The sequence below is a fragment of the Raphanus sativus genome, chromosome 9 (assembly GCF_000801105.2).
Source record: "Raphanus sativus cultivar WK10039 chromosome 9, ASM80110v3, whole genome shotgun sequence".
NCBI classification, from domain to species: domain Eukaryota; kingdom Viridiplantae; phylum Streptophyta; class Magnoliopsida; order Brassicales; family Brassicaceae; genus Raphanus; species Raphanus sativus.
Window position 1 is genome coordinate 2,944,293 of NC_079519.1, and position 23,348 is coordinate 2,967,640.

General features: G+C 35.8%; 4 protein-coding genes and 1 long non-coding RNA gene across 5 annotated transcripts; 2 read left to right on the forward strand and 3 right to left on the reverse strand.

Moving 5' to 3' along the window:
• Nucleotides 1–410: 410 nt before the first annotated feature.
• Nucleotides 411–1,824, reverse strand: LOC108836893 (CLAVATA3/ESR (CLE)-related protein 26). The gene is made up of 2 exons (XM_018609988.2): nucleotides 1,330–1,824; nucleotides 411–617 (listed from the first exon to the last, which is right to left on the reverse strand). Exons 1-2 carry the CDS (start codon nucleotides 1,662–1,664, stop codon nucleotides 578–580), a joined length of 375 nt encoding a protein of 124 aa, XP_018465490.1. The 5' UTR covers nucleotides 1,665–1,824; the 3' UTR covers nucleotides 411–577.
• A 6,878-nt stretch (nucleotides 1,825–8,702) lies between these two features.
• LOC108824290 (uncharacterized) lies at nucleotides 8,703–9,940 on the reverse strand. The gene is made up of 4 exons (XM_018597683.2): nucleotides 9,778–9,940; nucleotides 9,534–9,678; nucleotides 9,078–9,398; nucleotides 8,703–8,977 (listed from the first exon to the last, which is right to left on the reverse strand). Exons 1-4 carry the CDS (start codon nucleotides 9,873–9,875, stop codon nucleotides 8,861–8,863), a joined length of 681 nt encoding a protein of 226 aa, XP_018453185.1. The 5' UTR covers nucleotides 9,876–9,940; the 3' UTR covers nucleotides 8,703–8,860.
• Nucleotides 9,941–10,606: 666 nt separating this feature from the next.
• Nucleotides 10,607–12,097, forward strand: LOC130500281 (F-box/kelch-repeat protein At1g24800-like). The gene is made up of 2 exons (XM_056995122.1): nucleotides 10,607–11,816; nucleotides 11,905–12,097. Exon 1 carries the CDS (start codon nucleotides 10,646–10,648, stop codon nucleotides 11,780–11,782), a length of 1,137 nt encoding a protein of 378 aa, XP_056851102.1. The 5' UTR covers nucleotides 10,607–10,645; the 3' UTR covers nucleotides 11,783–11,816; nucleotides 11,905–12,097.
• A 1,516-nt stretch (nucleotides 12,098–13,613) lies between these two features.
• Nucleotides 13,614–15,681, reverse strand: LOC108825967 (probable LRR receptor-like serine/threonine-protein kinase At1g69990). Its single transcript, XM_018599332.2, has one exon. The coding sequence runs from the start codon at nucleotides 15,538–15,540 to the stop codon at nucleotides 13,765–13,767; it is 1,776 nt and encodes a 591-aa protein (XP_018454834.2). The 5' UTR covers nucleotides 15,541–15,681; the 3' UTR covers nucleotides 13,614–13,764.
• Nucleotides 15,682–22,377: 6,696 nt separating this feature from the next.
• Nucleotides 22,378–23,055, forward strand: LOC130499871 (uncharacterized). The gene is made up of 3 exons (XR_008938727.1): nucleotides 22,378–22,424; nucleotides 22,493–22,586; nucleotides 22,946–23,055. It is a non-coding gene; the product is annotated as an uncharacterized LOC130499871 (long non-coding RNA).
• The last annotated feature ends 293 nt before the right edge of the window (nucleotides 23,056–23,348 follow it).

Consider the following 23,348-nt stretch of genomic DNA (forward strand, 5'->3'; position numbering starts at 1 on the left):
AAATAGGATGTTATCTAGAACAAAAATAAGGTATCATTATCTTATTTTTTTTATAAAAATGCATGTTACTTGCAGAAACTAAAAAACACTCAGTTTATGTGTTTTCAAGTAAATCATTAATTAACCTATTTTAGTACATGTTCATCATTATTTAGTGCAACTACACACATACACAATGTGAGAAAAGGAGGATCCTAATTAAATGTAACTTAAAGATGGACAACAGAAAGAAACCAATATATATAAGATGTGCAATGTGAGAAAACTGGATTGCATGTACCTATACTTCTTGTTCTTTTGTTTCTTTTTTGTAACTAAGTTCTTTTGTTTCTTGGCAATTGTATAAATTGTTTATACTTTTATATAGGGTTTTCCACTACTCTTGCTAACTCAATAATCTTTCTTCGCTAGGTACAAAAACAAAACATTCAAAGAAACAGAAGTGTAGGGTCACAAATATTTTGAGCATATTTAAGAGATTCGATCCCAAATGAACGGGAAAAGAGAATCTAACAGCATTTTACAAGACCTATTTGCCAACAAATACTTCTCTCTCTTCCCCAAGCTTTCACCGTACTTATGCTCTTCCCGGTGGCCGTCTTGATTTTCCTGCTCTCCTGTATACATAATACATATTAAGATTTAAAACTCACTATATAACTTAGTTAATCTGAATATTCTATTTATTCTCTGTAATTTTTAATAACCGATAACAAATATGAAAAATAAAACCTTAATCGATATTGATACAAACGTCAACTGACTCGCTGATACAATAAAACATGGAAGTAATATAACTTTTCCAAAAATATCATTTTAGATCTTAAGTGGTTTTGTCTATAAAACTAATATATGAGGTGAAAGAAAAAGGAGGAAAAGAGAGTATTTAAAGGGCTAAAGCTTCCATAAAGGGAAAAAGAAAGTTTTAAAAAGAAGACATTTTATGATGAGTAATTAAAAACAAGATTGTTTACGTAGAGACTGAATAAAGCTAGCAGACAGCCTTTTGAGAGCCTCTGTTATATGTCTCGCCGAATCTTAGTTAGCTAAAAGAAACAAAGAGTTCATTTTTAAAGTAAAATTGTGCTAGAAGTATATGTATATCGTGACCAGAAACAAGTGCTTATACATAATAATATAAATGCGCATATATACATCCACGAATTAATTGGCTTGCTTGATTTCTTTTGATTCATTAATTAAACGAAACACGAACAACATGGATTTATCACTAGCTATAACATATATTGCTGAAAAGAACAACATACATAGACATGCAAAATTTTGTTAATTGAAAGTGATAGATGAAATAAGAAATCGGTAAAGAACCTGTTATGTATAGGATCGGATCCACGAGGCACTTTTCTTTTGCTGGCAGCGTAGCTAAGATCCCCATGTCTTCTTCCATCTTCATGCTCCTTACCGTGTGTAATGGAGTTGGTCATCGTCATAGTGGTAGTAATCTCTTTTGTTGTGTTGGCTTTGTTGTTGTTTTGTATTGCAAACGCATCGATCATTAGAAGAGTGACTAAACCGATCGTAAATAGTGTACGAGAAAACAACTGGAGACGAAGGGACTGGAGATTTCGCATGGTTTCTAGCCTTGTGGGTTTTGTTTTGGTTCCTATCTTTTGGTTGGTGGAAATAAGGACAGAACCTAGCATCGATCGAAGTAGTAGGTTTTATTCGATTTTTCTTTTTGAAACTATAATAGAGAACCTAAAATTTATTTTTCAAAAAAAAAAACTATAATAGAGAACCAAGAAGAGTGGGAACAAAAGCAAGAGGGAGAGAGAGCGTCTATCACTTTGATGAGTTAGGATGGTTGGTGTTCTTTATATGTTCGATGGTTTTTATTCCCTTTAATATAGTGAACTTTACTCGAAACATTAGGATAGAGAGAAAGATAATCTAGGCTATGAATCTTTATATTTTTCCGTGAGATATATTTTTAATATTATCTTTAAGCATGAATCCGTATTTTTATGTCTTTCTCTTTTTGTCCCAAAAATCAAAATATACCAGAATGAAACACAATACTCTAATATCATAGAATTAAAATTTTAAAAATTGGAGAAAAAGAGAGAGTTAGAGAATGATATCTAGAACAGCTGGTCTGAAACGTGACAAGGAGGGAATATATTTAGTAGCCTTTGCTTTATGTGCATGAGAAGGTTCGGATACGAGTTTAAGTATTTGAGTGTGTTTTTTCGTCTCGTGTATTTTCATGCAGTTTTGTGTAATATACTCAAATTAGACATTGTACTTTTCTCATTACATTTCATCCCTTTCGTATCCAAAAGGTAAAGCTAAGCACAAAACAATCCCATGCATACCCTAATTTATATATTACAAATGTACAGCCATATTTTATAAATATCAAAGAATTACACTCAACTCAAGTATGTATATTCCATTATTTTCACAAATTTACCTACTGATTGGATACGCGTGTCTGCATGATATTTTGCACATATGCATAATGTATTATATAGTCTATAGCTAGTTCCGTTTAACCACCATCTCTTATCCCCTTAGTATTAAAATGGAAGCAAAAATAAAGAGTAACCTTAAAAGAGTACTATATTAACGAGTATGCCATTTTGACGACGTGGCAGCACGAAATTCCTTCTCAAATGCTTTACGAAAAAGGCTTATTCACCTTAGAATATTACGGCTATTGTCATTGGACAGACTTACATATTCGTATGTTACTTATACATAGTTTCATGTCCGCATATGTATAAAAGGAAAGTAGTCAATTTCGGGATTCGAGTGTGTGGTCCACGTGATTATTTCATTAATTTCTACTTTCTATATTTTGAAATAATCTTTAAGAAGATTTTGTAAATTTGTTTTGCATATGGAAATGAAATTTTGACTCATATTAAATAGAGAGTGAATTATGATTTTTTTATTTCCAAATCGAATTTTGATTATTCTCTTCCTTTCCACTTTCTATATTTTGAAATGATTTTTACGAAGATTTTCCAAATTTGTTTTGCATATATAAATCAAATTTTGACAAATATTAAATAGCGAGTGAATTAGGAACTAATTAGATTTATTTTTTATATATTTACATACGAAATTAGTTGCATTCTTTTCACTTTCTATATATTTTGTTATAATATCAGTAAATTAGGGATTACGAGTATATTTTGTCCAAATTTTGATATGACAGATTTTGCCTATCAAAATTAATATTTACTTACTATTATGGCGTATAATACGCATTAACTACTTAATGTATATTCTATTCACTATATAAATAAGTTTACTGCTTCGTTGAATAAGCATTCTAAGTTTCAATAAAATTATGGGTCTTTAAACGTATTTGTAAATTGTTTTTCGTGACGTCGTTTGGACTCCTCCACCATTTAATATTATAATTGCTGCAACCTGCCAGATAAAAGTAAAATGATTAATTAGTTTGTAGGTGCCTCTTCTATCCTGTCAACATTTTCATGGAAATGTTTTCCTTGACATATAAACAACATTAATATGTTTTATATTATAAAATATGGCGTTTCTAAATAGGTGTGTCTTGAACTTAGGACATTAACTTGACAGATTATTAGTTATTGTTAGGAAATGTTTTTGCATTACATATGAACACTCACACAACCTCATTGAAATGGTTCTTAAACATTGTACAAAATCAGAAATCATTCACCAATGCTCACATATATTTTTCGATATTGAATTTTTTCTTAAACATTATACTATAAATTGTTTGATATTTTTTTTCATTTGTCATTGATAAGATAATTCTTCCCTCACCATATGCATAGAATGTGGTCACTTGACATAAGAGCTTTAACATTTCCTCAAATTATACACATTACGTTATTAGTCAATTATTATTGGGAAAATTGTAAAAATATGAAACCTACTTTTATGTAACTTGACTGATTATTAGTTAACCCAATATAAAGTTTCCATAATACATGACATTTAAATACTGTGACCGTATGTAAACTATCACCAATTAACTAAATATCTTGACTAATAGCCGAAATTTATTCTTTATATGAAGATAAATAATAATTGATTCGGATAGTAAATGTAATATTACTCTCGCAAGCATGACTATAGGAAATTATTTGAAAACAGTCACCATATTGCCCGAAAATATTCCCTAAGATCTTTATACATTTAATACAAACATATACATATTCAGTTTCTGATTTTTTCTCATTAACTTTTATACACGTTTTTTTACTATATAAGTGAGCTAATTCATTAGTCTAGCCAGAACCTCTACCATATCTCTTCAATTAAAATCTTAGTTTACAATAGCTATTTTTCTGATTAGATCTATGTTGAAAATTTAGGTGAAAAATAAATTTTCCAGGAAGCAAAATTCGTGTTGGTGCTGTGGGAGAGATTGTTGAGATGGTTTTGGAGAATTCTATCTACTGAGTTTTTATTACTTTTTATTAATTTTTTACCTGTAAAATGAACAGTATCGGTCACATATGAATAGGAAAACGTCGTTAGAAGTTTATTATGCTAAAAATGTCACTTTGAAGATTTAAAATGAAAGCAAAAAAACTTCAAGATTTAAAGTGTTAGAAAGTTCGAAAGTGACACTTTCAATTTTATCTCTCTCTCTATATATATATAATAATTATTGATTTGACTTATCTTAATTATTCTTAACATGTACGGTCCACCAAAATGAGATCCAACTAAGACTGTTTAATATGGTAAAACCAAACGGTTCTGGACCGAACCAGAATATATAATTTAGTTTATTTTTAGTATATACTATATAAACCGAATGGATATGATTTTATAAAAACCGTAGGATTTGGATATGGTCTGATTTATAACCGAATAACCCGAACAAAACAGATCAAAAGTAGAAACATGTGTATCTATTTTATAATGACACATGAAAATATGTTTTTATATAAGTTATTTTTTTTTGTTAATAACCATTACCATATTTTTATAGTAATAGAGAAGCCCTAATATCTAAAACACATCAACTATATAATTACATAACAATACATCGCAATCGAGGATTCTTATATCTTCTTAGTCTTTTAAAAAATATGTTTTCTTTATTTTAGCATTTGACTAAATTGAAGTGAATGTTATAAATTTGATGGACAACAATTAGTGGAAATTATTCACAATTGTTTTTCTTATCTATAAACGAACAGAGTTTTGTATTCAATCGAAGAATCATGACTTTGATGAACACTAAATATGAAAGAGTGAAAAAACTTTTCTTTCATGCTTATGTTTTGTTTATTATTTTTATTTTGAAAATTCCAAACTTTATTTTAGTTCAGATTTGATTATTTTATTTGATGGTAAAATCGTTATTCTTTTTTTTTTTCATTTATACGAACATATAATATTTTTTAATAAGTGAATGCATTGACAACATGACTCTAAAATTAATATAATATTACATCAAACTAAATAATTATGTTTTTGGTAAAAAACCGAATAAATCGAAAATCGATAGTATATAAACTGAACCTAAGTAAATATGATTTAGAGTGGTAGTTATATTTTACTAACCGAAATACCGGAAAACCGAAAAAACAAAACCGAAATCTGGATTAAACACCCCTAGGTCCAACAAATAAAGTCACTAAAATGTGTTTTCAAAAAAGCCACCGATAAACAAAAAAATGTAGTTTGTAAATGTTTGATACGACGTAACTAATTAGATGCATTCCTTTACAATTCTATTTAGTATATACTTTTGATTTAATTATATCTTCACATTGTATTATTCATATTACGATTAACACATCTGTGAAACTACGATTTATTACTTTGATTTATTATTTTTACATGTGTTTACATACTACACAACATATTAAAAATATGGATATTTATTAATTTTATTCCAAATATCTACAAAATATTAAAATACACAATAATTTTTAAATCAAATATTCAATTGTATAGTTGCAAGACCAATATTAACTTTATTAGGATTTGCATTGTACTGAACTTATTTGGTATTGATAAATTTATTATTTTACTGCTTCTAAATAGGTGGATTTTATTCTGTGGTTTAAATATGTTTTGTTGTTTCCTATTATGAGTTTACACTTTCTTATTTTGGTATTTTTTATTCTGTTATCTTTTAATTTTAAACTTTAATTTATAATATATTTTCCCATAATTACTTCTTAAATCAAATAAACTTGAAATTATATATAAATGACATTTATAATTGAACCGAACAAGTATAATTATGGGCTGACCGATTATATTACATTTATTAAAATTTAATACTTCTACATTTATTAAATACATAATGTTGGAAAATACAATTTCAAACTTTAATATCACATTTATTAAATTTTAATATCACATTTATAAAATATATAATGTTGGAAAATAAAACTTCAAACTTTAATTTTTTTTCTAAAAAGGCTTATCTTACCCTGCGCAGAGCGCGGGTCTCACCCTAGTGTATGTAGTATTTTGTTACACCATATACTATAACTTGATATATCACTTGCTGCTTATTTTCCGAACTTGAAGACACCAACATAAACTTCATTATAAGGGCTCACATACAGCAAACTTCGAATAATCTAAAAGGTAATTAGCAATATTTTACATTAGCCAAACATATATGCGTTAACCACCTTAACCCTTCTTTATGTATCTTAAGATTTTATGCATATATTAAAGTTTGCTGAAATAAAGATGAGAATGACAACATTGACTAGACTCATGATTAAAAATTGTTCCTTGGGAATATATTTACATCACTGTAACATAGCTGCCGTAATTTTTGTTTGTGTGTAAATTTAAAGATTCATAACAATTTTTGAAACACAAATTTTGGTAAGCCACTTATTACAAAGGAAGAAGAGGAGCTAGTGTTCATGAGAAGAAAAAGAGAAGAAAATTTCCAACAGATGGAGAGCTTACTGTCATAAGTGTCATGTATCCCATAATACATATATTTTTATAGGGCCATAGTTCGTAGAACATATGATACATATTAATCTCACCAATCAAAATTATATATAACCATATTGTAAATGAATCCCACTTCAAAATTGGTTTACCTTTTCTAAAAGAGTAGCCGTATAATTGCCCAGGGAATCTTATGCCTTTGTTTTGCTTAATAGCTTCAAGCTGAAGTAACAAAAAATCGCATTTACTTATTCATTTTAAATTTAATATATTATCATGTACACAACCTCCACTAGTAATTTGGTGGCCGTTTCAGTGTATACGATTTTTTTTTTTTGAATTAATATGGGTATATGATATATCTAATGGAAGTCCAGAGCAATATGACTAAATTTAGCAAAACAGAAAATCAAACTTAAAGCATGTTTACATGATCAACATAGTATACAGTTGAGGGAAAACTTCAAACACCATTGCAAGTTTGTCTACTATTATGTTCTTTGCTTTTGGACTATGTTAGATTATAAAGTGTGAAATTAACTTTTTACCACTATATTATAACATATGAACTTACATTTAAGAAAGAGACATGAGCATAGAGTTTAAACCTTTACTCAAACCTTACGTAATATCTGTCTTAAGTCTCTAAATTTTAAATGGTTAATTATGTGGATAGATCTTTTAACCCCCCAAATTGATTAAAGCAATATATGCGTTGATCATATTGTTTTTTTCTTGGGACGCCATTGATCATATTGTCTATAATACGTAATTGTTTCAAACGTTATAAATTTTAGGTCTAGCATGCAGGTAATGCAAGATGGATTTAAAGTAGAAATTAGTTTGGAGGAGAAAAGCATCAGAATATCAATGTGTAGGCAGTGGGTGAGAAAGATGAATGTAGCTGAAACAATTAAGTCGAGAAGAACGATCGATCATTGAGTGGATGTGATTTTGATTGATCAAAAAGAAGAATCTACTTCAACCGATATATCCTTAGGCACGGCCATATTATCGAGAAATCACACTTGGAAAGGGTGGATTATGTGAGAAAACCAAACAGATTTATTCCAAGCCACAAATGCACCAAGAGGCAAGGATGCTATTCCAAGCTTGGGAAGCCTAAAATTTTCAACCAATTTTTTCATCATCTTACAGTGAATAACATCAATAACATAAACCTAAAGAGTGAAAAAATATATTTGGATTCTAGAAACAGAGTAAAGTAACAGAGGACCTTCATTGTCTAGTATTGCACCGGAGGCTGAACTCCACTTGCTCTCAAAGTCAGAAATGATCATGTAGACACATCTGTTACTTACTTCAACTGATCTCTTGCATTAATCCGCTCCCTAGCGACAAACCTCTTAACAGAGGTTCAAGATCAAGCAATTATACTCAAGAAGGATAGTTAAATTAGTGAAGATATCTTTTCAATGGAGTGGACGTTCATCTTAAGATAAAGAGTAAATGGGTAATACACAATTTTGTAACATGAAACAAAGTAACTGGCACACGAGCATATATCTCTGCGACTTTTTTTTTGTCTTCTGAGCAGAGCCCTCGTGCCTCTGTTCGCTTAGTGTTGAGAAACAATGGTTTAGTTTATACCATAATGCTAATAGTTTGTGCAAAATCTATCGGACTCAAAAGTGGTTAGTTCGAACCCAACTTAATTCTCATATCATGATGACAAAAGCTAATACGTTACTTGCTTGTCTCTTGCACAAAACCTCTCTAGAGAAAGCGCACGACATCTCATCAAACACCAAGTAATCATATACTTAATGACAGACTTCTAAAGGTAAAGTGATAACATTTTTTTTTCAGATGGGAATTGATCTCATAAACAAGTAAGTAATCCAGTTATATCAAAGCCCCTAAAAGCTTATATTATATACACTCGTAGTAATATCTCTGTTTCTCACAAAAATCGAAAAAAAAAGGAAATCTCTTAAAACCGGGAATTGCTCTGTGATCTTCCACTGGATACTCCGGCCATCGGTACTGTCTGTTTCTTTCTGTAATATACAGCGGATCCACTCACGAGTAACAGTCCTAGCATAACCGCCTGTCCAATTTTATACGTGTCAAAAAATAATCTAACGTCAGTGACTCAGGACCCAAAATCAACCAAGGAAACAAAATCTCTTTCTTCTTATTATGTTTACCTCGAAACCAAGAACTGACACTCTCTCCTCATCCGCAGAAGGGACACAGCTTCTGTAAGTTTTGTAAGACTGAGACTTCTTAGCTTTCGATGCCGGTGAAGAAGAAGAGTCGTCATCACGCAGGTTCCTCTGTTTCACCGACGATGCATCAACAACAACTTCTTCGTCATCATTATTACTGGCATTAGATTGCTCATTTTGTTGCGTCTTCTCTTCTGCGTCTTTCTTGTGTGAAGAAGCTTCCTCTCCTCCTCCTCTCACCTCTCTACATTTGAAAGGAATCCGATAACCAGTTTCGCTGCAACGATACTTCTCTTTTCTCTACAATAGACAACAATAACAACAAGAAACCAATTCAAAATCCATCGCATTGATTGAGCTTAACTTCTGGAAACCCTAGATCTACAGTGAAGCAGATTCTCGATTGGATTTTGAGAGAGAGAGAGTTAGAGAAACCTTTTCGGAGGAATTGCAGGAGACGCAAGGACCTGAAGGAGAGCACTCGAAGGTGACGTTGCTTCCTTTTGGAGTCTCTTTGAAACCTAGAAGGAGCCTTCGCCCCCCGCCGCCGCGGCTTCTCATCTCTTCGTCTCCGTTGTTCCTGTTAGACGGTTAGTTTCGAAATCAACGGTGATTGGTTAAATTAATTTTTTTTTCTAGATCGAGAAATCGAAAACGAGTTAGATCGAAGTTACGGAACTGTTCGTGTGATCTGACGGCGAGAAAAGATGATGAGATAGCAACAGCGTAGACAAAGAGGATGATCAGATGCAGTGGATGATAACTCTTGGAAGCCATTTTCGCTGTTTCTTCTCTTCTCCTTCTTCTTCGTTTGAAGAATAAAAGCTTGCAGAAGAGAAGAGTTAATGTATATTAACAAAAATGGTCCGATATTACTCGACTATTTGCAAACGCACCTTACACCTTAAGTGGATTATAGATTTTGACCCCAATAGTTTTAGTTTAAGGTCCAACAAAGCCCACCGTAGAGAAGTCCTAACGTAAATAATTAGGGAGCCCAGCCCAGAGGAAGATCCAACATCCACACTCTTGTCAAGCTGCACTAGTAGTACTACAGTTTGAATTTTTCTTTTCTTGTAAGAGCATTTCTAACATGATTTGTTGCAAAACAAAGTGATATTTGAATCCGATTACATTTTTCACTCTCTTCTTTCAGAGTATTCACGAAAACGTAGCTAGGGTAGTTTTATTTCATTACATGTTACTACAACACTTCTTCAGTGTGCATTGGAGAGGACCCTGCCAATCCAAACCCCGCAACCGAGAGTTTAAAGAAAAAAAAAAACAGAAGTAGAAATTTATATATTTAAAAAACTAAATATTTAAAACTTAAGATATGAAAGACATTTTAAAATAAATAAAATCAAAGTGAAACCGACAAGACCTTTTTGTATGGGTTAAGTATCTTGCTAAAATTACCGGGCCTCAAATTATACGAAGCCCACTTGACGGTATCTAGGAGGCAAATTATTGGGTATATAAACACACGACCAAAGCAAAGCAAAGCAATAGAGAAGATTTACGAGTAAAACCCTAATATTTGGACGATGAGCAATGTCGGTGAGAAATTGGTTGGGGAGAAGAAAGAAGCAGCAGCGCAGCAGCCGCAACAGTATCTGACGATGAATGCGAAGCTCTACTCTCTGGAGAGGTTCCAAGCAGATTTTGTTGATGTCTCGGTAAAGGAGGTAGATTTGCTCAACGAGTTGGAGGTATCCAAAGTATATCACTGCGATGGGTTGGTGTTATGCGTGGCTAAGGACAAGAAGGACGACTCCCCGAAGCTGGTGTTGTGGAACCCTTATCTGTGTCAAACAAGGTGGATCGAACCGAGAGAAGAGTTCAACAAAAATAACAGGTTCGCGATCGGATACGACGACGGCGGCTCAGGCTCAGGCTCAGACTCGCAGCGCAACCACAAAATCATGAGTTTAGCGGATACCTTTGGACCAGAACGCAAACACGAGCTTGTGTGCGAAATCTATGAAATTAGGTCTAATTCATGGAGGGTTCTCGATGTGGTGAAGGATTATCCCAAGTGGTCGATAGATATGGATCAGCGAGGCGTGTCTGTCAAGGGAAACACCTACTTTTTTGCTCATCATCTTGCAGACAGAGTTTTTAGAGGACTCGTGTTAAAACAGGAGGAAATTTTCTTAATCTGTTTTGATTTTGCCAAAGAGAGGTTTGGACCACGCCTCCCTTTTCCTTTTGACTCTTTCGATGGTTTCAATGGTGACCTTGTGACCCTCTCAAGCTTCGTTAGCGGTGGTGGTGATGAGCAGCTTGCGGTCCTCTTTGGTGGTTATGAATCTGGCTTTTTTGAGATTTGGGTTACCCTTACTGTCGACCCCAACGGTGCGTCCTGGAGCAAGTTTTTGCGAATGGACCCGGGCCCCTTCTGTAGCTACGGTTTTCAGCTCTATCCATCTTCTGGTGGGAGCTTCCTTGTTGATGAGGACAACAAACTTGCTGTCTTGTTTGAACTAGACCAAACCCAGACCACTCACAAGGCTTTTGTGTTTGGACAAGACGGCTCCTTCAAATCCTCCGTCAGCCTCGGACAAGCTCTCTTACTCGAAAACCGTTCTTATAACAAACTCTACAAAGCTGCTCGTCCCCCACTTGTTTCCTCTTCCCCTTATCGTCCAAGCTCAGTCCAACTCAACCAAACGAATGTTTAAGACTTGAGGAAACGCGTGTGCTCAGAGATCAAGTGTAAGTTTATTATAATATTCCATTCAGTTTGAGATTATACACACTTATTCTTACAGAAACAGATTGTTTGATTTTCACAATTTTACAGGTTAAGTTAATCTGACCAAGTTTGAGATGTGGAAACTCTTTACTTTTGTTTTATCTTAGGTTGTGATCCGTCTATGTAATCTCTTTTTATCTTTTTTTTTGTCTCAAGACTGTTTTATTCATCTCTTCGTTTGTCAGACTTGTTTCTAAGACACTATTATTATTTTATATGCTTATGTTTAAGCTCTTGTGTTTTTGACATTGCCCCCTATTGTTTTCATTCTCTATCTTGTGTTTAACCATTGTCATATCCTAAATCCTGCATTCTACTGACCAATCACACTTAACTGGGCGTGTATCCATTCTCCAACATTTATGTGAATTTTAAAATGGTAACATAACTTTTGTTAGAGTCCTTTCATTGCTATACCCCCATTCGAAAGTGGTTAGGGTCTAAGAACTGTTATAGTTCCATATTCGTTTCAACTGTCTAAACATTGTGTATATACCCACTTGGTATTGGACTTCGGCATGAGTGATTTTATCTGCTGTGGTTGCAAAATTTTTATCAAGCGGTGCCAAATCTTTAAAAAACGATTATGAACATTTATTGACGTGACTGCGTATGAGAAGAGGGGAACGGTAAAGAAAAGAGGCAGAGAGTAGATGAATTAGAGTAAAGTTTCCTTCTTTGATAAAAAAGAAAAAAAAAAAAGAAGAGTTAAGTTTCCTTCAATCTGTTTTCATGTTGACTGTGGGAGCTAGATCTACTAGTAAGGTTCTTTCGATTAACTCCACTAAGTGTTTTCATGTTCGAATGGACACATGCTTTTTAGTAACGATCTGCACATGCTATATAACAACGGCTGGGTGGTTTATTTACTGAATAGAAACAATCTATTAGGAGGTGGGTGTATTCAATCTATATTTTGAGATGATTTCATTTCTAATGAAGTTTCAGATGATTTTAATAAATTGTAAATATTAAAGTGATTTTTGTTAAACCATTCTAGAATATCACCTAAGACTATGTGATTTGAGTTTTATTTTTTTTTAACTAAAAATTATATCTAAATACTCTAAAATCCCTATAAACTTTACAATTTAAAATATTTTTAATAAGAGTGGATTTCAAAATATTTATAAAATGTCTAGTTCATTAAATTTTAAATAAGATTTTTTAAAATTTATGTTTAAATAATAGTGAATTTTTCATTCTGATACAAATCATATAAAACTTTCAATTAAATATATTCATTTATCATTCAGGGAACTCAAACATTAAGGATACTATTCGATCTTGACCCGTCCGACCGGATGGATATTTATTTTATGTTTTTAGTTTTTTTTGTTTATATTAAAAAATATATTTATAATATTTAAATATAAATTTTGTCCGTTTAATTTTAGGAGAAAAGGTAAAGTAACAGTATTTAAATCATATATAAATACTCTAAAATCCCTATAAACTTACTCATTCAAACAAGAGAAAAAGTAGTAGCATAATCAATCGAAATGCATAGAAAGTGGTTATTAGGGTCTAAGAACGAGAGTTTTTTTTTTCAGATCGATTCGGATTTAGGGGATTCAGATTCATTTTCTATATTTATGAAATCCAAAACAATTCAGATTTTGTTTGCGTTCAAAATCAAAACCGATAAAAAAAAACCCAAGTTTAACCTAAAATAGAAAAATATTTGTGCATTTTTTTTTAATTCGGTTTTGTAAATTATACTTTTAGATATATTGTTAGTATTTTAGGTTGTAGAGAAGAGAACTATAACAACACAACCAAAAAACCACAGTTAAAAGTGAAAACATTACGCAAGTATGTGGTAAAGAATGCATCGATCTTTGTACTTACAAAGCAGCAGCAGCATAATCATCATACTCTCAAATCAGTTTAACTCGGTGTTCTTTGTTATACATCAGTGGAAACAAACTCATCACTATGGTCAGAGAAGAAACCATATCGATCTCCCAACTTCTTCAAAGACTCGTAAACTTGGATCATCGATGGTCTTTCTTTAGGCCTCGACACAACACAGCTACACGCGATTCTCAAAAACTGCATGATCTCATCATCATCATATCCTTTACCAATCAAACTTCTATCAACCACATCTCTGCTTCTCCCATTACTCAAATGCTTACTCACCCAATCCACTAAACTCCCATTAAACCCATCTTCACCACTGTCAAACGAAACCGGCTTTCGTCCCGTAACAATCTCAAGAAGCACAACCCCAAACGCATACACATCCCCACTCAAAGACGCAACCATAGTGCTCGAACACTCGGGCGCAACGTAGCCAACCTCACCGAGATCTCCGTTACTAAACGAGCTATCGTTAGAGTCCCGAGAAGAACTCACTACTAGCTTCCCCAAACCATAATCTATAACACGAGCATCAAAATCTTCATCTAGAAGAATCACATTTGAGCTAATGTACTGATGCATACACGCATGTTCACATCCATGGTGCAGCCAAGCTAGCCCTCTAGCCGCTCCAACACCGACTCTAACCCGACCCGGCCAATCCAAACCCCGCAACCGAGAGTTCAACGTCCCGTTACCCATGTGCTTATACACCAACAACCTCTCCTCCTCCACAACGCAGAACCCGAGAAGCGGAACCAGATTCGGATGCCTCATCTGACCTAACATGTTCACCTCCGACCTAAACTGCTTCTCACCAACCCCATACCCACAGCTAAGCCTCTTGACCTCAAGCGCTGACCCGTCAGGCAAATCAGCTCTGTAAGAAACACCGGTTCTCGAAGAGACAACAAGGACACTGTCGGAATCGAAACTGTTCGTAGCGACAATCAAATCAACCAATCTGATCTTCACGATAGGTTTCTGAAACAGAGCAACCTGAACGAGCTGACGCGACTTCAACAGACCGATCCAATCACCGTCGTCGTTAGACTCTCCTGCGCCGTAACCGTTCCTCTTCCTCCTCCTCGCGTCTCCGACGAAGAACCACCAGAACACGGCGAACCCGACGCACAACGACCCGACAGCTCCCGTCACACCGGAGATGACAATGACCGTCACGTTCTTACCGTTCAACGCTCCGCAGCTTGACAACGGCCTCCCGCAAAGTCCGTCGTTTCCGGCGAACCCGTCTTCTCCGAAACGGGAGAGGTCGGCGGGAATCGAACCGGAGAGATCGTTGTCGGAGAGAGAAAGCCGCTGGAGCCGGTCTAACCGGGTTAACTTAAAAGGAACCGGACCGGTTAACTTATTCTCGTTGAGAGCCAAACCGTTCAAGAATTTGCAGTCAGCGATCTCTGAAGGTATCGAGCCGGAGAGTTTGTTACCGGAGAGGTCTAACGTGACGAGGTAAGGGAGCCACGAGCAGATCTCTGGAGGAATCTCTCCGGAGATTTCGTTGCCGGAGAGGTCCAGAGACTGCAAGCTGCGGCAAAGCTTGAGAGATTCGGGAATCTGACCGGAGAGTTGCATCGACGGGAGGTGGAGGGAGAGGATGCGATTCTCCTTCTCGTTCCAGCAGGAGACTCCGGCGAGTTCGCAGATTGAGGAAGACGAAGAGTTGGGGAAGGACCAGGTGGTGAGCCGGCCTGAAGGATCGGTGAGCGAGTTCTTGAGGCCTTTGAGACAGAGCACGTCGTCTTCTGCGTAAGAGGAAGATGAAAGTAGGATCATGATGAAGAAGGTGATTGTGATCATCGTAGTCTTCGTGATGGGTTTCGTAAGAAAGGACAGTGCTTTTCTTCTTCTTCTTTGTCTTGCTTCCGTGGGGAAAAGACGGCCATTGACTCTGTTTTAGCGTTGTGGAAGGCAACCACTGAAAGTGGAAAAGAAACTAATAAAAATTGAAAACTTTAAAAAAAAAAATCAAGATTGCCTTTCTCTAATATATACGTTAAGTCAATCAGCTAAAACGACGTCGTTAGTGGGAGCTTGTGAGAGGTAAGAATATCATATTTAAGTTTTGGTGTTCGTGTCTTGATCGAAAAGGAAATATAACAAAAGTAGGTGGGTGTGCCAAAGCACTTTCTGCGCAAGAATCATTTGTTTCGTTTCTTATTTTGTGAATTTTTAAATTATTATAGAAACGTTGCTATGTAAAGTAATTCTTATACCTACAAATGTCATCATTCAACATTCTTCTACTTGATCAGGATATATAATGTTTGAACTGTTGTTGGTGTAGGACAGTCATAACTGATCATAACTGATCATGCCTGTTGTTTGTTGAAGATGTTTCTAATTAGGCCTATTTCTAGCCTTTTAGTAACACTTTTAAAGTGATTACTACATAAAATGCGAGGACTGTAATAGATATAATGAATGTTTTGGACATTTTGAACTAACAAATCGAGCATCGGAGTGTAGTTCAGTTTTGATTTGCATTTTGGCTTTTTTTAGTGACGCTTTTGAGTCTTATGGACATGAGTTCTTAGTTAAGTCAACGATTCAGCCATGCCGTTGTGCCTTAAATGGTATCAAAATGAGTAATAGCTTATGAACTAGTCGTTTCGATTTTTCATGAACATTAAAATAATTATTTAATAAATAAATTTAATGACCAAGTTTAATTTAAATAAAAAAATATACTCTCTCCATACCACTTTAAGTGGTATTTAAATATTTTTATTTTATTTCATAATAAGTGATATTCTCACATTTTTAGATAAATTTTAATGTCAATTAAAATTTGTAATCAATTACAAAATATTACATGTTTTTCTTATTGGTTAGATTTATTTTATTTAATACAATTTTATGTAACCAAGATAAATTGCATATAAATTAATATTTTTTTAATCTTTGTGTAAAAATTTTAAACACCACTTAAAATGGTAAAAAGGAAGTATAAACGTTTTTAATATATATGAGATAACTTTATCTTTTTTCTAGGTAGTACTGCTTTACTACTTTGGCTGCTGGCTCCGAAAGGAATCTTTTCCTTGCTAGCTAGGTGTACTGCCTTGGTGTAATTTGTGTTTGAAGTTGAATATTAATCCATCAGACAGATGACAAAAAAATAATAGAAACGTTTGTATGGCAAAGTAGTTGTTGGTGTAGGACAGTCATTACTGTTCTCTGTTGAAGATGTTTCTAACCTTTTAATAACAATCCTTTTTAAAAAATATACTAGATTTTGACCCGCGCTTAAAAGCGCGGAATATTTTACGATGAAAAATTCACTAATAATATAACAAATATTTTGGTAATTTTAAAGAGTGTATTTAGAATATTTTTGCATTTAAATCAGTGTTTTTTAATTCAACCCGATTGTGATTATACCGGTTAATCCGGAGATCTAACAATTCAATTTAAGTTTTTAAAATATTCATATTAAAAAAAATATTAAAATTCGAGACTAACCGATTGAACTGTTGGATGACCGATATGTAATCTAATTTGATTTAAATTATAATAGTTTCATAATTTGTAATCTTATAATCCAAATTTTGAAGTTTATTATTTTGTAATTTATGAAATTATGACGTTTCTACAAAATTTTAAAGAGAAAATGATAGATATAAAATAACTAAGATTAATTATTGTATTGTTTGGAAACATTGATAGTAGTATAAAAATATATTGTTTGGAAACATTGATAGTAGTATAAAGAAATAAGTATATTGTTTAGAAACATGGATAATAGTATAAGGAAGGAACATTAATAATTTAATGTAGGTTTAACTATAAAGTATAAAAATGTATTTAATTTAAAAACTTACAAAATAAATGTTAGGTCCAACAGAATGTTTCTGTTTTAATAAGATAGATAGTATTTTTTGAGTGTTTTGAAATCATGCCACTTTCATCTTGTTAAGTAAATCCACACGATTCATTTAAGCTAACCGAATGAATGTCTTTTCACTTAAACAAGTCATATCCCACAGTAAATGCAAGGGACATCAATGTGACAAGTCGGGATTGGGTAGGTAGCCGGGAGAGGTCTTGTGTTTTCTTCATCTTTTTTAGAATGTGGTATTTTGGTATGACTTGTGTTTTCTTCATGTATGGGCACATCAGTGTTTTCCTCCTCATGTTTTTGGTTTGCAATGTACTACAACTTTCTACTTCTAAGGAAACGAGTTGTAAGTGACAAAAAAAGGAAACAGGTTTTAGGATATTGACCAGTGGTCTTTTTTTTTTTTGCCATACCATTCAAAGACAGTTGTTATAATGTAGTTCTAGAAGATCCACTTCTGTTCCCGAAATTAGAAAATCCATTTTGATATAAAGAATAGGGAGAATTACCAATTGTGACTCAAAACTTGGAGTCAAACCCAAAAGAGTACCCCAACTTGGGTCAAAGGCAAAAGTAACTTAAAAGGCTATTGAAATTACAACTATCTCCTTGTGAACAAACAAAAAAACGGATTTTTTTTTACGTTTCTACCCCTCGCAAGTCGTCTGTAAACAGACGACTTGAAAATAAGTCGTCCAGACGACTTTAAGTTAAGTCGTCTGGACAGTTATTCTTAAACATAATTTAAAAATTTTGTAAAAAATATTTTGATAAGTGAAAAATTGGAATTATGTAATTAACATATGTCTTAAGAGATATAAATTAATATATAACAAATTTCAATTGTTTTCAGCCCAGATGAGTGAAAGTAGTGAGTCATGATATTCTTTAGTTTATGTTTCATCAACATATGTTGTAGTATTGTATGTGTTCTTAGGGTTAGATTTTGGAAAGCATTAAAACCGTTTTTGAAAATTTTTAAAATTACCTAGGCGTGTTCGTTTCTGTGTATAGTAAACACTATTGAAGTATAATTTGATTTTATAACGTGGTTAGTAAGTTAATTTAGTCATTTTAGTTTAGGGGTTCATTTTAGGGTATTGGACGACTTAATATTTAGTCTTCTGTTCCCAGACGACTAAATATTAGGTCGTCTGATGTACATTATCAGCCAGAATAAGTCGTCTAAACCGGACCAAACCTTAAAGTTTACCAATGTACTTTTAAAGCTAACCGGATTATTTACCCAATATATAAGGTGATTTTTTTTTTTTTTTCATTTTCCGCGAACAGAAACCCTAACAGTTCTCTCTCACCGGCGATATCAAAGGCGATTCGAATTCCCACTATTTCCGAACAACCATCGTTCTCAACGTCGGCTATCTATCTCACTTCATTCTCACCGTTGTCGCCGCAGCTTCTTCTAACCCTAGCGCCGCCGATTCCTCTAAACCCTAGCGCCCCCGCTTCCACTATTTCCGAACAAACCGTCGCCCTCGCCACCGTGCTCACCAACGTTCTCACCGCCGCTTACTCTAAACACTAGCTAGCACCGCCGTTTCTTCTAAACCCTAGCGCCGCCGCTTCTTCTAAACCCTAGCGCCGCCGCTTCTTCTCTGTAAACCGTAGCGCCGTTTCTCTGTAAACCCTAACGCCGGTAAGTCATCAAACTCGTGGAAAAGATGAACATAAAACGTTGTCTCTTTCAATTTACTCATTCTCACCGTTTCACGTTTATTTTTTCAGATCTATAACCACAATGACGAGTACTCGAACTCCTTCTGCGACTAATCAGGTCCGCTTGAAATTTTTCTACTGGAAGACTTGTAAGTAAGTCGTCTGGAAAGTCTTCAACCTGGACGACTTAGTACGTCCATTTGGAAGACTTTCCAGACGACTTAAATATAAGTCGTCAACTAAGTCGTCCAGTTGGACGACTTTCTAGACGACTTATATTTAAGTCGTCTACTAAGTCGTCTGGAGTAACAATTAAGGCGTGATTGATTTAGCTTGTGTTCTGACTTCTATTGTTGTCTTTGATTATTTTGCAGACAAAAAGGATGGATATTCCAGAACTCCCCCGTAGGTTATACACATTAGGGGAAGAGCCAGAACCCCACAATAGCATTTCGTATCATACGGATAACACGAAGTTGCATACTGCTCTTAGGGAAGCTCTCACTGATGCTGAATTTGAAGAGCTCAAGGAGTCGAGATTGGGAGTTTTCATCAAGTTCAAGGAGCAGGGATTTGGTTGGGCTTCAAGGCTGGTTCACCACTTGCTCGGTTTAAAGCTGGACATTAAGAAGAAGTACGAGATGTGGTGTCTCGTTGGTCCAGAACCTGCGAGGTTTTCACTGTTAGAGTTTGAAAACATCACTGGTCTAAACTGCGACTACATCGAGGACCTTGAGACACCAGAATGTGAAGTTACCCCACAGATGGTTTCTTTCTGGGAGATGATGGGAGTTCATCGGGAAGCTGGGCCAAGTACTGATCAGATAATAGCAGCACTGAAGAGATGCGGGGATTGGTCCAGGGAAGATCGCAAGCGACTCGCGTACCTTTCCATCTTCACTGGATTCATTGAAGGGAAAAAGTTCTCAAGCGCTACACGAGCTACTCTCGCAAGGCTAGTGATGGATTTAGAAAGGTTTGAGAATTATCCATGGGGGAGAGTCGCGTTTAAGGTGCTGATGGACTCTTTGTGGAACAAAGATATTACTGGCTGTTACACCGTGGATGGCTTTATACAAGTTCTTCAGGTCTGGGCGTACGAAGCTATTCCGGGATTGGGTGCTAGTATTGGTCTACCCAGAGCAAACAGTCCGTCTCCACCGATTCTGGCTTACGACGGCAGCAGAGGCCGCAGATTCATGAAAGCTGCTATCTTGAGTCAGGTACCTTTCCATCTTCACTTAATTAAGTCGTCCGGAAGGTCTTCCAGCTGGACGACTTAGTAGACGACTTATTATAAGTCGTCTGGAAGGTCTTCCAGCTGGACGACTTAGTAGACGACTTATTATAAGTCGTCTGGAAGGTCTTCCAGCTGGACGACTTAGTAGACGACTTATTATAAGTCGTCTGGAAGGTCTTCCAGCTGGACGACTTAGTAGACGACTTATTATAAGTCGTCTGGAAGGTCTTCCAGCTGGACGACTTAGTAGACGACTTATTATAAGTCGTCTGGAAGGTCGTCCAGCTGGACGACTTAGTAGACGACTTTAATAAGTCGTCTGGAAGGTCGTCCAGCTGGACGACTTAGTTGATGACTTTAATAAGTCGTCTATTTAGTATTTTGTTTCAAATATCTAACTCGATTCTTCTTCTATTTACTGCAGACCCGCGTGATCAACTTTGTTGAGAAGGACATTAGTGAAATGTGGCCCAAAATGGGACTCTGAGGTTGATGACGTGCCCGCGGAGAACATCATTAAAGTGTGTGTATGATCGGAGACCGTGGAAGTGGACCATGGATTGCTGGGAAGTCACTGGTACAAAAACCAAGTTTGTGACTCCATCGAAAAGAGCCAAAGAGATGGTTGTGGAGGAGGTGGAGGAAGACAATCAGAGACCTCGGAAGAAAGCTCGTAAAGAGGCTCCTAAAGAGGCTCCTAAAGAGGCTAGAGAAGAGGCTCCTACAGAGGCTACAGAAGAGGCTACGAAGAGGCTAGAGAAGAGGCTAGTTGGGTGACCAGAGAGAGTTAGAAAAAACATGTTCAAGGACTTAGGTGACATGATGAAAGAGGGGTTTAAGAAGTGCATCAGGGAGATTAGGAAGATCTCCGATAGATTGGAAGCTGTGGAGAAGAAGGTTGGTGTCACCAATCAGGCTACCCCTCAAGCCCCAGAAACCGGGGTTAGTAAAAAACACCCTACCCCACAAGCCCCAGAAACGGGGCTAGTAACAAACAGACTACTCCTCAAAAGGATCAGCCTCCACTTCAAACCAATCATCCTACTCCTCCCACCAGACAGCCTGCTCCTCAAGGCAAAGCCTACTCCTCAAAAGGCGAAACAGCCTGCTCCTCAAACTAAACAGCCTGCTCCTCAAACTAAACAGCCTGCTCCTCAAACGAAACAGCCTGCTCCTCAAACTAAACAGCCTGCTCCTCAGACGAAACAGCCTGCTCCTCAAACGAAAAAGCCTTCTCCACAAAAGAAACAGCCTTCTCCTCTGCCCAAAGAGGTTAATATCAAATCTTTAAGTCGTCTGGTCTTTGTATAGATTTTGTAAATAATAAGTCGTCTGGAAGGTTTTCCAGCTGGACGACTTACAAATAAGTCGTCTGGAAGGTTTTCCAGCTGGAAAACCTTCCAGACGACTTATTTGTAAGTCGTCCAGCTGGAAAACCTTCCAGAAGACTTACAAATAAGTCGTCTGAACTCCAGCTGGAACCAAATCCTCTCCCAACTTTTATTTAAGTCGTCCAGGGTTAACTTGTTCTCTTTTATTTGCAGAGATTGTTGCCGGAGGATACAGCAGATGAGGCGATCTCGGTATATAAGATCTTGCCGGAGGATAAAGCAGATGGTGTCACCTCCAAAGAGATTGTTCCTCTCACTTCCACTGACCAACCGAGCTTCGCTTCCAACGATCAACAACCGAGCTTCGCTTCCACCGATCCAGCTTCAGCTTCAGAACCGAGCCTGGTTGTATTGGACCAAACAGCTCCCACTGCTTCTGTGCGTGCAAGGAGTGAACGAACGAAGAAACCTGCTCCACGCAGATATCTCCTTATACGGCAGAGAGAAGGACTCCTTAGAGTGGGAAAGTAAATCCATTTTCCCACACTAACAGACCTAAGATGAAGGAGCTCGCTGATTGGTTGAAAACTGATCCGTAAGTGATGCTTTACCCATAATAGCTTGATTTAGTCTACCAAAACTGATTGCTTTTTTTGTTTGCAGTGATTATTTCACTAAGGAAGAGGACAAACCACGTACATCACCAACTTGGTGGTATCAAAAACTCCGGACATCCAAAGCATGGCTGGAAGACGTAGTAAGTCTTCTGCTTATCTTTAAGTCGTCTGGTAACTTGTCTTTGTATAGATTTGTAAATATAAGTCGTCTGGAAGGTTTTCCAGCTGGACGACTTATTTGTAAGTCGTCCAGCTGGAAAACCTTCCAGAAGACTTACAATAAGTCGTCTGGTAACTTGTCTTTGTATAGATTTTGTAATATATAAGTCGTCTGGAAGGTTTTCCAGCTGGACGACTTACAATAAGTCGTCTGGAAAGGTTTTCGAGCTGGAAAACCTTCCAGACGACTTTATTTGTAAGTCGTCCAGCTGGAAAACCTTCCAGACGACTTATTTGTAAGTCGTCTGGAAGGTTCTAACTTGTATTATTTTATATGCAGCATATAGATGCTTGGATGAATGTGCTGAGGCAGAGGTATAAGGAGAACCCACAATGTTTCCGGAGCGAGCGAATGTGCTTCCTGGATCACAACTTTACCCAGTCTTGGAGAGAACAGTATCTGGTCTTCAAACATCGTCGTCTGATCACAATGGTTTAGGAAAAATGCTACCCTAGTGGGCGGCGAGTTTGTATGACGGATCAATGCCCTTCATTTTGCCAATCAAAAACAAGAAGTGGGGGGAGGACATTGATGATATCTATGCGCCACTGCTTGGACAACAAAACATTGGGTGGCTTATTTGGATATCGATCCCTAAGAGGCACATAGTTCGTCTGTGGACAGCTACTTCAACTATACCCATACCAGAAAGATGGGATGAGATAATGGAGCCTTTTCTCGA

Coding starts and splice junctions, on each gene's coding strand:
- LOC108824290 (XM_018597683.2), bottom strand. CDS start 9,875: ATGGCTTCCAAGAGTTATCATCCACTGCATCTGATCATCCTCTTTGTC. Junction 9,679..9,777: donor GCCGTCAGATCACACGAACA/GTTCCGTAACTT, acceptor ACCGTCTAACAG/GAACAACGGAGACGAAGAGA. Junction 8,978..9,077: donor TGTCAGTTCTTGGTTTCGAG/GTAAACATAATA, acceptor AAAATTGGACAG/GCGGTTATGCTAGGACTGTT.
- LOC130500281 (XM_056995122.1), top strand. CDS start 10,646: ATGAGCAATGTCGGTGAGAAATTGGTTGGGGAGAAGAAAGAAGCAGCA.
- LOC108836893 (XM_018609988.2), bottom strand. CDS start 1,664: ATGCTAGGTTCTGTCCTTATTTCCACCAACCAAAAGATAGGAACCAAA. Junction 618..1,329: donor TCCGATCCTATACATAACAG/GTTCTTTACCGA, acceptor TTATGTATACAG/GAGAGCAGGAAAATCAAGAC.
- LOC108825967 (XM_018599332.2), bottom strand. CDS start 15,540: ATGATCACAATCACCTTCTTCATCATGATCCTACTTTCATCTTCCTCT.